Source organism: Lepidochelys olivacea (assembly GCF_965140295.1).
Source record: "Lepidochelys olivacea isolate rLepOli2 genome assembly, chromosome: 4".
NCBI classification, from domain to species: Eukaryota; Metazoa; Chordata; order Testudines; family Cheloniidae; genus Lepidochelys; species Lepidochelys olivacea.
Genome location: NC_140414.1, coordinates 46,084,917 through 46,099,820, shown reverse-complemented (window position 1 = coordinate 46,099,820; position 14,904 = coordinate 46,084,917). Strand labels below are relative to the sequence as shown.

Below are 14,904 nucleotides of genomic sequence, written 5' to 3'. Positions count from 1 at the left end.
GATGGTTTGGAAGAAAAAATGGTTTTGGAGACTTTCCCTGAACCCTCTTTTCATAAAGATTTCTCTGGAAAAGAGATTTATTGCTCGGAGCTCACATGTCCTTGCTGCTGGCATGTGTTGTCTCTTTTGCTCCCAAGATGCATCTTGGGTTTCTTTTGATTTTGGAAGAAATAACTAGTGGTCCCCCAGTAGATATATTGAAGAAGCACACTTATCCCTTCAAAACCCCTGATCTAAGTACTGGAGCTCTTAGTCCTAATGTTTATATATTCATTATATATTTTAATTTGGGGTCAAATGATGCCTGACTTAGTGCACAGGAAGAGGATAAAACAGTCCTTCCTCATCTAACTCCCTGCTCAACGGGCAGTACTGATTTAGTTGCAAGACCCTAGGAAGAATGGGAGTGGTTAGCTAATGCTGCTAAGTAGGCCAAGATGGGGTAAGCAGAGCTCAGCCTGTGGAACCATTTCACAAATGTGGCAGGACACCTGAACATCTCTCGAGGCAAGATGTGTCCAGGTACCCCTAGTGTAGTGCCACCTCTCATTCTCAGCAGCCAGTTTTGCCTTTAACATACACATTCTTCTGCAACTAATGTTATAATTAGAGCTGGTGGGAGAATGGATTTTTTTTCTGTTGAAAATTACAACTTTTCAGAGAAAAAATGAAAACCTGAAAACTCAACACTTTCCATGGAAAGTGCTAAAACCAGTTTTGATGGGAAATTATTGATAAGACCAAGGTGTGTTTACATGCATGCATATTTGAAACTGCACAAGTATTTCAAAGTTGGCCTTTATAAAGCTTGAAGCTTTTTCAGCAAACCAGGATGTATTCATGAGCTGGTCTTCGCATGGGAAACTAAGAATTTGACTGTTTAGCTCATGTTTAGCCCATGTTTAGCTCTTTCAAACATTTTTAGAAATTATGCTCAAATAATCCTTTCTCCCACTATAATGCAAACCATCAACACACTCAGGATGACCTACAGTTTCTGTTTCCTGAAACAGCAGAAGTTTTCATTTTCTAATTTTGGTTTCAAAATCCACCTTCAACTTAAGATCATAGAAAATGCCATATTGTTTCAGCTGAATACCAGTTGGAGATGACCGCTGAGAAAATATGAGACGAAATTTAAACAGTAGTATGGCTTTAAACGCTAACAGCCCGCCTCCGCAATAGGATGTTCCAGTATGTACTCATTTCCTGCTTTTGCTGTCAATAAATGGTCCCAGCTATTTTAAATAGCTTCAGATGCATTGATAAGCTAATATTAAATTAGATTGAAGACATTGGGAAGATATCAAGGCATTTTATAGTAACGTGGTTTTCTCTGGTTTACATTGTGAGTTCATATGGCAGTGGTAATTCTGGTACTGTCAATACACAGATGTTAATTAATTAGATTCTTTCCTGTTGGTTTCATGAAGCATTCATTTGCCATGGGGAAATTCCTTCTTTCTCATACATTATCTGAGGAAGATGCAAAATTAGTTCCATGGTATTTGTTCACTAATGTAGATGCAACAACTTTGAAAGTACTGTGTTTATTACTTGAATCTATCAAAAACACGCTATTCGTGCTTAAGTGAGGGCCCAGTTCCCTTCGTCTGTTTTCACTGTAGTGCATTTTTGAAACACAAACTACTGTGGGCCAGATTTAGACTCCGATGCCAATTGCTTTGCACTGCTGCAAAGCAGCCAGAAAGCCAAATGAACCAGTTTATCAAGGGATTCTTCTTGTTTAAAGGTAATTCTTAAATTGTGGCAGCTGAATATCACCCCATCCCTGACCATCTGTGGAGGGAACTACCTGGAATGCCCTTGCACTTGGCTGATTCTCAACTGCTGGACTGTCCCTTTGGGGGACACCTCTATGCTGTTCTAATTTATGGCGGGAACTGAAGTGGTCCCCAACAGTTATTAGGATCTGGGGAGACCAAAGGTGGATTGAGGCCATCACCACCTCAATTCTGCATGAAGCACAGAGAATCTACCTCTCCCACTTTAATTTTTTCAATAACGTTTTAAAAAGTTACAGATACTGACACTTGACAGGCACCTTTGAAAAATCTTTTTTTTAGAAATAATTCTGCTTATAACATTATCTTGGTTTTTTACCCTTTCCTTTTTTATTACTGAGGATATTAACATGAAAACAGTAGACTGAACTCCTCATTGCCTTGTACCTTGTATAGTTATTTATACCTGTGCAAAATAGGTGTAAAATGCTACCATTCCGATTTGGTAGGGTTTTCCGTTCATTTGAATGGGTGTAAATGACTACAAAAGACCCCGGGCCATGGAGAATCGGTCCTACTGCTTGCTTCTTACCTGAAATTATCATTCCTTCTTGTGACACATTCATTTCTATAACAGTCAGTGCTGATGCTACAATGTTATGCCTTGGGATTTAGCTCTCTGTACAAATACAGATTTGGAGTAACACTGATTTACATCAGTGTAACTGAGATCAGAATCTAGCCACAGGATTGTATGTTTAGGCAAATGTCCGCAGTGAGAAAAAATAAGGGAAGAAAATATCTCTCTGGTCATGATCTTGCATTGTCAAGTGTGAGGAGGCCCCAGGCCAGCACAGCAGTCTACCTGCCTTCTAGACAATGTAGAATTAGGCCTAAGTAGACCTTTTTCAGAAACTTACCATGAGTCCTTGATTGCGTTGTAAATTCTGCTGCTATTTCTAATTGTGTGGGTGTGCCATTGTAATAGTACTATGATCAAAGGTGAGGTGATCCTTCCAGGGGTGAGGATGTGTAATCCACGTGGCATGTCAGCTGAATAGACACTACATATATACCTTCACAGATGGAGAAATATTCATCATCTAATTGTTAGCCATCTTATACTCATCACTTTATGTCTCTGTGATAAATTGGCTTCTAGCTGTAGATGTTACAGACAAAGTTCTATTATGAAAACCTGGCATTCCAGCAATGTTGTCTCTTCATCTCCTGCCACAGATATGGACCTTTGGATTTAATTTCCTCTTCTCAGCATGTTCATCCAAATTCTTCCCTCAATTGGGAACCAAAGGGCTGGTAGGTTTTGTGATTGGCTTCTGAGTACAGGACTAACTGCATTTGGATGTCATTAGTACTGTAAATTTCAGAAGTAAATGATGGATGTAACATGTTGGAGCAGTACATTATTCCCTCTGATATAGTCAGAATGCAGAATACTCTTGGAAGTATTTCCTATTGTTGTTTTAATTATTTGCTTGTAAGTGATGTACTGCATGCTTTTTCACGGTCTTCCTAGCAACATGTTACAACATTTCAGGAACTTCTGCTGAAACTTCTTCAGAAAGGATGTATGTGTTTATAGTGGCAATCATGTATTTTCCTTTCTGTGGTGACATTTTGTCCACTCTCATTTGCGTTACTATCATAGACATATGCTTGAACCACAGATGTGCTAAGAGTTAATACTACTAGATTTGTCACTGCCTTGTACCTTGTGTAGTCTTTTACACTTCTGCAAAGTGGACGTAAACCTCTGCCGAATGAGAATTGACACATTTTATTCCCACTTTGCAGAAGTGTAAAAGACTACTCTAGGTGCAAGGCTGTTGCATATAGGTCCTAACATATACTTTTGCAGCTGGTATTTGAGAGAGGTTACAATTGACTCTGAGATGGTAACCACTGACCACTTTTTAAAATAATGGCATTCCTAACCCATCTTGTTTCTCTTTTGGTTTATTGTATACTTGTGGGGACTGTAAGCTTTTGATTATATGGAACTTCAATTCTTCAAGGGAAAAAATCAAGTAAGAAAAAGGGAAATTAATCACAAGCGGGTTAGTATTTTTAATTTTAAAACATTTTGTATTCATTTACTTGCAGATACTTCCTCAGAGAAAGAAGTCCATCACTGAAAGCATACGACCTAGAGAAGTGCAGATGAATTATACATGCTCCCATACTGTGAAAGACTGGGAGCTAGCCTGATGTTTCCTTGTAACTTTATTGTTCATTGTTTTTTGCCTATAACTCCTTTTGTCTCCAGTGCATGTTATTTGTACCTGGTGAAATCCCTGTGGGGATGAGGGTGGGAGTGATGATGGAGACACAGATAGATCCTTCACAGATGTGATCTTCAAGAACTGGTTAAATTATCTGTGGAAACACCACTCCCTTCCCTTCCTTTTGTGGAAGATGCTGCACATACTGGCTACAGGGATCTATAGAAACATCTTATGATACAACATTTAACTACTGCTGTGGATTAAGAGGATGCTGCATCCGATTTGAATATAAAATGTTTAAGCACATTAATATTGTGATCTTGTGTGAGAATCACAATCCATTTTATTTAATTTCTGAAAATTATTTGTTGTGCCATTTTGAATTCTGCACTCATTTCGCTGCATATATATATTTATTGGACTGATAGCTCTTCAGAGAAGCGGCTGTCTGCTACTCTGTGTTTATACAGTGCCTAGTAGGAAGGAGCCGCATTTTTAGTGCACTTCTGTAATAAACATGATTATTATTAATAATAGGTTGATGAAAATGGCAACCCTACTTTTTAACAACATTTGCATAATAACTAATTGTGTCATATGTTGTTGAATTTTCCATGGTAGACACTGAACCTGCTCCCATTTAAGTTATGGTCAGTTCTTCCATTTATTTCTATAGCAGAAAGCTTGGGCCTAAAGCCTGCAAAGGATATGATCATAATTCTGTGTTTGTGCATATATTTGTGTAAATGGAATATTAATGGACATATTCCACTGATTTATACTGATCGTGAAAACAAGTTTCTACTTATAGAGGATTTTAGTAATTAATAATGCTAAACATAATTGTCTGACCTTTAATTTGAGAACACAATTACATTTTAGATAGAATAGTTCTATTTAAACCATGAAACGTTATAGGAAATCAGCATGACAGATGTTTGGCAAATACTGCATGATGTAATCTGCTCACAGTATTACTGCTCTTTCCCTTCATATATTTTAGTAGGACAGTTCTTGTAGGGATTCTGCCACAGCCTGTTGGGGCTCTGCCTTACATAGGGGTAAGTCTTGTGCCTTAAACATTAGGTCACATGAAAAGTCTAATGGATGTTCTTGCTAAATCAGTAGACATTTCTTAGTGTGAGTCTAATTTCACACCACACTTCCCTAAATTGTACCAAGGCAGAGTTTTCAAGTGGACCTACCAGCCCTCACAGCCATATGCAGGATAATTCCCACATTAATAACAATCCATTTTTATTCCCATTAATGTACAAAGACTTTTGCATTAAAATGATAACCTTCCTGGATTAAATGTTTTCAGCATTTGAATTCAGACCCAATGGAAAACAATCCCTGGGAAAGGATTTCTCTGCAATTAAATTAAATTAAATTCCTCCAACCGCTTTGTTTTTTGCATTCAAGGAGACAAATCCCGCCCTTTTTGGTCACGCAGACCAAGAGGGACATGACCAAAATCCTAAATTAACCATTCTCTGGAGAATAACTATTTTTTCACGATTTTTTAGAAATCTGTGGCATAAAAGCCCAAGTGTCCATTGAAGCTGCTGTCTCTGCATGGGTATGAAGCTGGCTTACAGACACTGTAGCAGCAGATAATTTAACTAGCAGACAACTCCTGATTAATGATTTGGCTAATAAGGGTGAGATCATGGAAAATGCTAATGCAGTGCCTTAGGAAAATCCAATTATAATGTAACCTAATTCAATTCAGACTCTCAGCAGGTGACCAGTGTTGTGGGAAGAATACCCCACGCTCAGCTGTAGTGAATGTTCAAAACAGACAAGCTTCTGTATATCTGGTGTTATAGCCAACAAACCCCCATTTGATTCACTTCAGCCCTTCTGCTCAACTAACTATGAAGGTTGCGCCTTCTATTTGTGAAGCTTAACTCATTATATAGTTTGAGGAACCATTATCTGGCCTAAGCAGAGATGACTCAACATGAGTCATTCATGCTAAGAAAACAGAGTTTGTATTGCTACCTTTTTTTTTTCTTGGTATGGACACAGGGTTTTTAATGGTGAGTTGGCTAGAGCCTGATTCTATAAATATTTACTTGCACAAATCTCAGTGACGCTAATTGTGAAGCTTTGCTTCTAATATGGTGGGAGTGGAAGGAAGAGGTCTGTTTACGTTTTATGTGATGCTATATTCCCCAAATCCAGGTACTGTCTTCTCTCTGAATTAGTGTTGTCACATTAGAACAGCACACACCAAAGAACTGGTTTATCTGTTTGACAGACAACTGGGGAGCGGTGGGGAAATCAATTAGATTAAACCTACTGTGATTCATTTCTACGGAATTGTTATCTCCAGTTCCAGTGTTTTGTCCAATCTGAATAATGGAGCTTCTTTCACGTTCTTTGGAAGATTATTCCACCTTTTATCGGATCTCCTGTTACTCCCCTATCTTCAGTCAATATTTTTCTTTCCCAAATATCATCCCATTTCTCCTTTTTAACCTTCCCATTTAGCTTTCTCCAATTTATTTGTATTGCAGCAGTGGATAAGGGGGACCAAATATGCAATCAAGGATGTAGCATACTTTCGTGGCAGGCTGGCTTTTTCATAAAGGTGTCTGTTGGAAGCTGTTTAAAGTTTGGGAGTGTTAAAATAAATTCTAGAGAAGGGAGATTAGTGGGCAGCATAAATCAAGCAGTCAGTGTTGACATATGACCATGATAAAGAATTGCTGAGTCATTTTTTAAAATACTGAAAACGGAACTTTATTAGAATAAGGAAAAGAGCTCCTTGGGGGATTGGGGCCTTAGACTGTAACCTCTTTGGAGAAGAGAATTGGGTGGTATTCTCCATTGTGTAAAGTGTTATGTTGCTATGTAAATGGTCATTAATTATAGCAAGAATGCTTTCAAGCAGCTCAGCAACAAAGACCTTATTTTCTGTGAAAACAGTAATTTATTATACCCAATTAATTAAAAAAGTGTTTAAACATGAGTTGTATAGGTGAAATATACTATTCTATTTGATGGCCCATGTTGTACGCCAGCCATGAGTCTGGGGTCCTCTTGATGATAAAATGCCTTGAGGTTCTAGGAGCATCAAAGGCCATGTAAAAACCTTAGTCTTGTCTAAGCATTAGCAAGAGTTTGGCATCATATGACTACAATTTATGATAAGCTAAAGCTCAGCCTCCCTAGCTCCAGTTTGTTTGTCTTGTCTTACCTTGATAAACTGCAAGTTACATTGGCAACCCCACCCCTCGCATCACCTTTGCACTGCGTTTACAATATACCTTTACTTTGGTTGAAATAATCCCCAAAATTCAAAAATACCTGTGAGATTTATTTAAACCCGATCTTAGTATTTTAACTTTACATAAGAGATTTTTTTTCTTTCCTTGCTGTAAATGGTAGACAGTGTCTCTGATTTTGTAGATGCAAGTTGAAAGGTGTATAAGCACCATGGCAAAGTAATGTATTTTCTTGATTAATAAAACACACTCCCACCATAAACCTGGGTGCTGGTTAATTCTGTATTTTCACTTACAGCAGCCACTGACTCTGTTTCTTCTCCACCTGCCCCATAAATAGAGAACACCCAGGTGCTTCCTGTTTTGAGGATTGCTTCTGGGAGAGCAATGGGCCTATGCTAGTTACAGATCATGCAATAAGCTCGTGGGGAAAGTTGTGTCTATGGAGACGGAGAGGTCAGACAAATGAAGGCAAACAAGTCAGGTATGTGGTGAAGCACATTTATTAAAGCAATCTGTCAATCACTATGTGACACGAGACCTATGGGCTTGAACATGTGGATCAGAACTGTGTTGGCCCAGTAAAAGGCAAGAGAACAGATTAACTATCCAGCTTTTCCAGGACTGAAATGGCTGATGGCATTTCCCATTGCTGATGGAAATGCACTTGGGCAGGGAGAAGGGTGATGTCATGGAGTGGAAAGCAGGCTTCAGGGTAACCTGATAAAAGGAGAGGTGACATCTCCGGGGGAAGAATAAATCTGCTTTTTGGCACCTCTCTCCCCAGTCCATGATGTCACTCAGTTACTGGTATGGATTAGCTGGGCTAGGAAAGGAGATGTCCGGGAAATGTATTGGGGGAGGGGGGGAAGTTTCTGTTCCAGCCTACAGGCGGTGTTCCTTCTGCGCAAACGATGGGCCTGATTATCCGCTCACAGGGGTTGTAAACCGAGTTAATCCATTCAAGTCAACGGCATTACACTGCTGTAACTGGTAACAGCACAATGCTTCTGCTGAGAGCTGTTGCCAGTGCCCACCCAGCTCACACTTACCCCCACTAACTGTGGCAGGGGCTTAAAGTCAGAGTGTAGCTCTAAGAATAGGCAAACTGGCATGGATTTCATAAACACCAACCTGACCGTTTCCCTAAGACTAGAACTTGCCCTGAAATGAATGCTTTTGGCGTCTAGAAAAAGTTCAGGTAACATCTTACAAAAATATTCATATTTGCTGGTTCTCATCCAGCCTGGAAGCTGCAAACCAGACCAGAAACTGGAGGTACTAGAAATATTGCTAGAAAGCATATCCTAATATTCAGATAAAGCTCAGATGATTTTCTGAACTTTTAGGTGCTATCCAAACTTAGCCTGAGATTTACCGGGGGGGTTTATTGATCAGGTGCTGGCTGGGTCACACAATACCAACACTACTTCTTTGCTGACCCATCTAAAACTGAAGGTACGTACTTGGGTTGCTAGTCTGCACACACAGACACACACACACAGTCTGCTTGAGCTGGAAATTACATCTCCAGCTCCAGTGTAGATATACCCTGAATCTGCAGATCAAAATAATGGGCCAAATTTATTTCCAGTGTAACTCCACTGAGGACATGGTCACACTGACTAGGATGCTATGGGGATGCACATGGTATATGAATCTATATGAAAGAGCATAGAACAGACATTCAAATAGAGATGTTAATTCCACAGAAGTCAGTTGATTTATACCAGGAATGAATGTGGTCCAAGCGTGCAAGAGATGTGACTTGCCCAACCATATTCTCTCCAGTGCTTAATGTCAACAATTTCAATAGCAGCATTGTTAAATAGTTCACTATGGATAATTTCAGCAGATACAGCCGGGTGTTTTGGGACCATGGGTGAGGCTGAGTATTAGTGCTGTGTATCTATTTTAGCCTGGTAGACAATTGATTTAGGACATGTCTTTGACCCAAAAAAAAAAACGTCTCCAGTATAGGAATATCCCTGTTAACCAGGGTTTTGTATTAACATATACCTGTCGAGCCATAAAAAATATATTGCCAGAAAAATGCCAGTTAATCTGAATGTGCTATTAATTTAATAGTGCTCCCATGGAGAGGCTTTGATAGGGCTACTACTGACAAACTTTCCATAAATTCCCACTCTTCCACAGATGCTTATGACAGTGTCCAGTTTTCTCACTCCTTTCTCCAAAGTCTTTTACTTTGTAGTCACAGCAAACCATGCCTCTACATTTTATGAGCCAGTTGAGAGTTGTGAGAAGTAGAATTCCCATGTGCAGGGGGCTTGGAATGCTATTACTGTGCTGAGAGAAATCTTTCTTTCCTCCCCCCCCCCCAAAAAAAAAACTGAACCCTGATTAATAAAAGTTTTCTCTTTAGTGAGTGCAAACTTTGAAGCCCTAAAGCACTTGCAACCCATTTGTAGTCAAGTGTTACCATTAAAGCATAGATAAAAGACACATAGGAAAAGCAACCAAAAAACTTTCTGTGGTGGACGGGGTGAAGGGTGCTGGTAGGAAAGTGAACTTCCTTACAGTTTTCAAGTTTAGTGTGAACCAAAATCCATGTTATGAAAATCTAATTAGCTCAGCAGCTCTAGTTAGTTTCTCCCCATCATTGTGGTCTGGGTATTTTTAATAGCCTGCCTAACTTTTGGACATGCTGGGTCTTTCCATCATCATTTTAAAAGAAAATGACAAATATATAATGTACATTGATTCATACAAATTAGATGATACGTCAATACTATGCATTGTATTTATAATACTGAGGACCTTCAGGACCACTAAATAAATGCTATTCATTCTGGCTAACCTATACATTTCTATTGAAGGGATATTCATTTCTATTAAATTCCATAGGCTGTTTAAAATAATTTATTACTTATTCTCTTAAATTCTGTAGTCTTTTAGAATACATTCTATAGACACCTATTGAAGTTCTATACCGTTCTATTGGTTTTGTCACTATTAAATTCTACATGACTTCTCTGTAGTCATATGCAAAAAATGCATGCACATAACTCAAGTACTCAGATAGCACTGTGTGTGTATGCAAATTGTGGGTTGCATACACATGTGAGCGAAATCCCCATTTGTGCACACACTGGATACTTGCATGTCTAAATTATGTCCATTCAAGAGTATATATACCCTTACGAAGATTTGAGCCTTACAGACAAACACAAAGTATAACACATGCTCTTTTCCCAATGTATGTGTTGTATTTCCTTAACACAGAACTTTTCATGGTCCTTAATTTGAGTAGATGCAACTGTCCTGTAGTGCACCATGGAATAAGACTAACACATAGGAATGTGTTGGTAAGAGGCTGCTCTTTGTTTACTGGCCCCCGTCACAGCACGTGGTTACTAAAAGTTTTAACTGTCATATGTCAAGGGTCAGAGTCCACTGCTTTCAGGGGCTAGTGTAATACAGAAAGTGAATAAGATTTGTTTAATGACATTGAGCTCCAGCTTCATCAGGCCTCACCCAAAGCACTGCCGGTCCAAAAACTCCCCCCCCCCCCAGAATATTTTCTTTTCTAGGCTAATAGTGTCTCCATAGCCAGAACTTCAAAGTACTGGCCATGAGCTTTTCTTTTTCAGCTGCAGTTTGCTTTACAATAGTTATACATCAGTGAAGGGGAAGGACTCAGCCACAAACTGGTCTCCATACTAGGGTACATCAGTCTCACTTCCATGACTGATTAGCCCCAGGAGGCCTACTGCAAGCATAATGCTAACAGACCCCAGTCATTGGCGGGCAGTATGGAACCAGGGACCTCTGGAGCTTAGTGCATGAGCTAAAAGCCAACTGGCTGTTAGCAGACTCATTTTATATATCTCTCTCAATGATCTCAGTGCCACTAGATGGAAGAGAACACCACACCCAGAAGGTGGGTGGGTTACATACTTCCCCTAGCTGAGGAAGCACGTCCGGAGCTTCAGAGTCTTCCCAGCTGAAACCCCGGAGGAGTCACCACTTGTAACGCTGCTGACAATCACCCTCATCAGTGAGCGGGATTGAACCAGAGACCTCAGGAGCTTAGTGCATGAGTCTCTACTGCATGAGCTAAAAGCCAACTGCCTGTTACCTAAGGCTGTAGAGCAGATTTATTTAATTCTCTCTCTTTAAGTGGTCCTGGTGCCACCAGCTGGGACAGAACACCACACCCAGACGGTATGTGGGTTACACAAGCTTTGTCTGATGACTTCTTTCCAGCACCCTTTTGCTGCTCAGATCCAAAGTTATAGAACGTCTCCTATGGGTAACAGGAGATTCCTATATACTCTGTTTATTTGACCCTGCCTTGTCTCAGGTTTGATCTTGTAGACCAGAAGAGTTCCTTATGTTTCCACTATCAGAAGGCCTTGTCTCATCTCATCGGGTCCAAAAGGATTTCCAGGGCTCATAATGTTTCTGTTCAAGAAGTAGGGTTGCCAGGTATCCAGTTTTCAACTGAACACCTGGTCGAAAAGGGACCCTCCCCAGCCCGGTGAAAATGAATGAATGAGGGAGGGAAGGTGGGGGAGAGAGAGTGAGGGAGGGATTGGGGGTAGAGTGAGCAGGGCCTCAGAGAAGGTTTGGGGCAAGGGTGTTCGGTTTTATTCAGTCAGAAAGTTGGCAACCCTATCAAGAAGCTTTGTGGACTTCTTAGTTTTTGACTTGCATTTCCTTTTCTCTGTACTGCACTGGTATTGCCTGGTATTCATTCAATGGCTTTACACTAATAGCATAATTCTTCACAGATCTTCAGAAGTAGCCACTAAATCATAGAAAGGTCTTGAGGACTATGTAATGTTGTGGGCATGGCCATATAAGCGTGTGCCTCTATTTTATCAGGATCTGTACCTTCACCTTTTTAAGACACAATATGACCCATCTATTTGACTGATCTCCGGCAGAACTGGCATTTATCAATTAATAGCTTCAGTCTATAGGCTTCTAACCAGACTAATGCTTTTAGAAATCTTTCTTCAACTTTCTCCAGAGTTCTTCCAAACACAATCAGGATATCCAAATAAAATGATACTTGTAGCAAATTCCGGTCTCCCACAACTTTCTTTGTGAAGGGTTAAACTTGGCAGGAAAGAAGTAAACTTCAGATCCTACCTTTGCTGGGAAGAAAGCTCTCATTCTTGTATTACATTGATTCAGTTAGTATCAGAATCAGAGCCAGCCCCTACCACACAACTTGATTTACAATAGAACCTCAGAGTTACAAACACCTCAGGAATGGGGGTTGTTCGTAACTATGAACAAAACATTATGGTTGTTCTTCCAAAAGTTTATGACTGAAAGTTGACTTAATGCAGTTTTGAAACTTTACTATGCAGAAGAAAAATGCTGTTTTTACCATGTTAATTTAAATGAAACAAGCATGGAAAGTTTCCTCACCTTGTCAAATATTTTTTTAAACTTTCCCTTTATTTTTTAGTACTTTACATTTGACACAGTACTGTACTGTATTTTTATTTTATTTGTCTCTGCTGTTGCCTGATTGTATATTTGCAGTTCCAAATGAGGTGTGTGGTTGACCAGTTAGCTCATAATTCTGAGCTTCTACTGTACCTGGAAATGTTAGAGCCACTCTCAGTTTTCCATTATTTTTACTTTAAAGGATATTTGTTGCAGGCAGAAGGTGAGAAGCTCTCAAAGCTCCTTGAAAATGTAACCTGTGCAAACCTTTAGCTGAGGATGAAAGCTGGTTGCTGATTTTTGATATATAAAGACCTTGTTTTAATTCACGATCCCTCTTACAGCCTGTGATGCGGTGCCCACCCCACACTTGCCCTGACAGGGTTAAGGCAGGCCAAAGGGGCCAATTAGCCTATTAGGCAGCAAGCTGGGGGGAATTAAGGCTGCAAGAGAAGACTTAATTAGAAGAAAGTCATCTGGGCAGGAACATTTGGGACCTATATAAGCCAGGAAGCTGGTAACAGATGGAAGTGCTGGGAAAGGCTGTATTCGCTCTCTAGAAAGAGGGAGGAGTGTTTGGGAGGCTGCGGAAATGTGCAGGCTGCAGTTGCTCCCTGGGAGGAGGGAGCAGTGAAGCTGGCAGATCCAGAGAAGGAAAGGAGAGCAGGTAGGTTAGGAAAGGGTTCGGAGAAATACAGCAAGGTACAGGGTGGAACAGACCTTGACTGCTGACTAGAAGATCCCTGAGCTGGAACCTGGAGTAGAGGGCAGGCAGGCCTGGGTTCCCCAACCACCCGTGGGGCAGTGCATAGGCAGGCTGAGTCACAAAGAGGCCGCAGCAGCTCCTGGAGCAAGAGAGGGCTGAAGACAAAGAGACTGAGGTGGAGGGATGGCTTTCAGCCATGGGGACAGGTGTTATCCTGGTGAGCTATTCTCCAGAATGCCCAGGAGGAGGTGCCATAACTGTGGTGAGTACAGCACTCCGTCATACAGCCCCGCAGGGCTGCCCCTTGGGGACTGTTGAATCTATGGATGTGAGTCCCTTGATTTGGGTGAAGAACCTCGCTCCTGTTAGGAGCACTGCTGCCCTGGCTGCCATCAGTGGGACTAAGGTCACTGAAAGCCTGTTACAAGAAGGGCAGCTCAACAACATGAGGGTTGGTGTGGTCTCCTGAACAGAACATCAGCCGAAAAACAAAAGGATGCCTGCATTTTAATCCCTCCCAGCTTTGACATGTACTCTATCTACAGTCTTGTTCATGGAGTTTAATCTTTCCTACACTATAAAATGGTACTATAATAATAATGCTTCCTCACTGCCTAGTTTTAGCAGTGTATGTTTGCATACAGCTGTATAAGTGGTCATAGTCCCCACAAGGCACGCACACACCTACAGTGGCCTCCCAGACTCGGCTTATTTGGATAGTTCTCCCTTGCAAAAATTCTTAAAAGACTGGCATATTTGTGCAGACCCTAGCCCTAGCTGCCTGGACTCCAATTCTCCTGTATTAGGCAGTTTGGGGCTTATGAAAATTCTTGCATGGATATTTTTATATTAAAATAGATTAAGTGTTGGGGTGTCCCAAAGAATCTTGATAACCATCTTCAAAATCCTCAGGCCTAGTGGTGCTTACAATGGACGAATGTTGGTTATATTTGCTGGGTGTGGAAAACCGGGAGGCAAACTGATCAGGCATGAAAAATTGCTTCACTGGCCTGTCCAAAAATGCTTACAATGACTCTACATAGAGTAACCTGTCTTTAAGTAGATGATACCAGTTTTCCAGGCTTTTAGTTCAAGGATGCTCTTTCCATCCCATATATCTGGTTTACCTGATTTTCTGTGCTTCTGCAATCGGTATTATAAAAATGAGGGGAAGGATTTAATAAGTTTATCCTGTCCATTCCTTGCTGGTCTTTAGGACTTTGATTGTGAGCGTGTCTACACAGATTTCCTAATATCTTTAGGAATATCCATGGGTTCTCCATAAGACCATGCACACACACGTCTTCAGTTCCTTCTCCAGTGTTCTTTGCAACTGCCCATTTTCTAGAAATCCTCACTGTTGTTAGGATTTCCAAATAAATCTGTTTTGAATATCCTCTGGTGTGCTGCAGCGCTTTGCCCAGGGAAGTGTAAATAGAATTTCTCTCTGTTGTCTTTTGTTCTTTATGAAATATTAATATGGGAAAAACCCATTAATAATGTTTACTAACTATATATTAACATGAAAGGCTTAGCTATATGCA

The 14,904-nt window shown here is 40.4% G+C and overlaps 2 protein-coding genes across 3 annotated transcripts in view; both read left to right on the top strand.

Moving 5' to 3' along the window:
* TNIP3 (TNFAIP3 interacting protein 3) overlaps positions 1–4,527 on the top strand; it is a 95,560-nt gene extending 91,033 nt beyond the window's left edge. The window contains exon 14 of the mRNA XM_084627408.1: positions 3,870–4,527. Within this exon, the coding sequence (XP_084483534.1) occupies positions 3,870–3,901 (32 nt within the window). The 3' untranslated portion in view covers positions 3,902–4,527. The remainder of the gene's footprint in view (positions 1–3,869) is intronic.
* Positions 4,528–13,302: 8,775 nt separating this feature from the next.
* Positions 13,303–14,904, top strand: part of NDNF (neuron derived neurotrophic factor) — a 43,639-nt gene continuing 42,037 nt past the window's right edge. The window contains exon 1 of one of the 2 annotated variants that reach the window (XM_084626244.1): positions 13,303–13,321. The gene's annotated coding sequence lies outside the window, so the exon portion shown is untranslated. Of the gene's footprint in view, positions 13,322–13,603; positions 13,623–14,904 lie in introns of those variants that run through there. The other variant, XM_084626245.1, reaches the window with a different exon arrangement.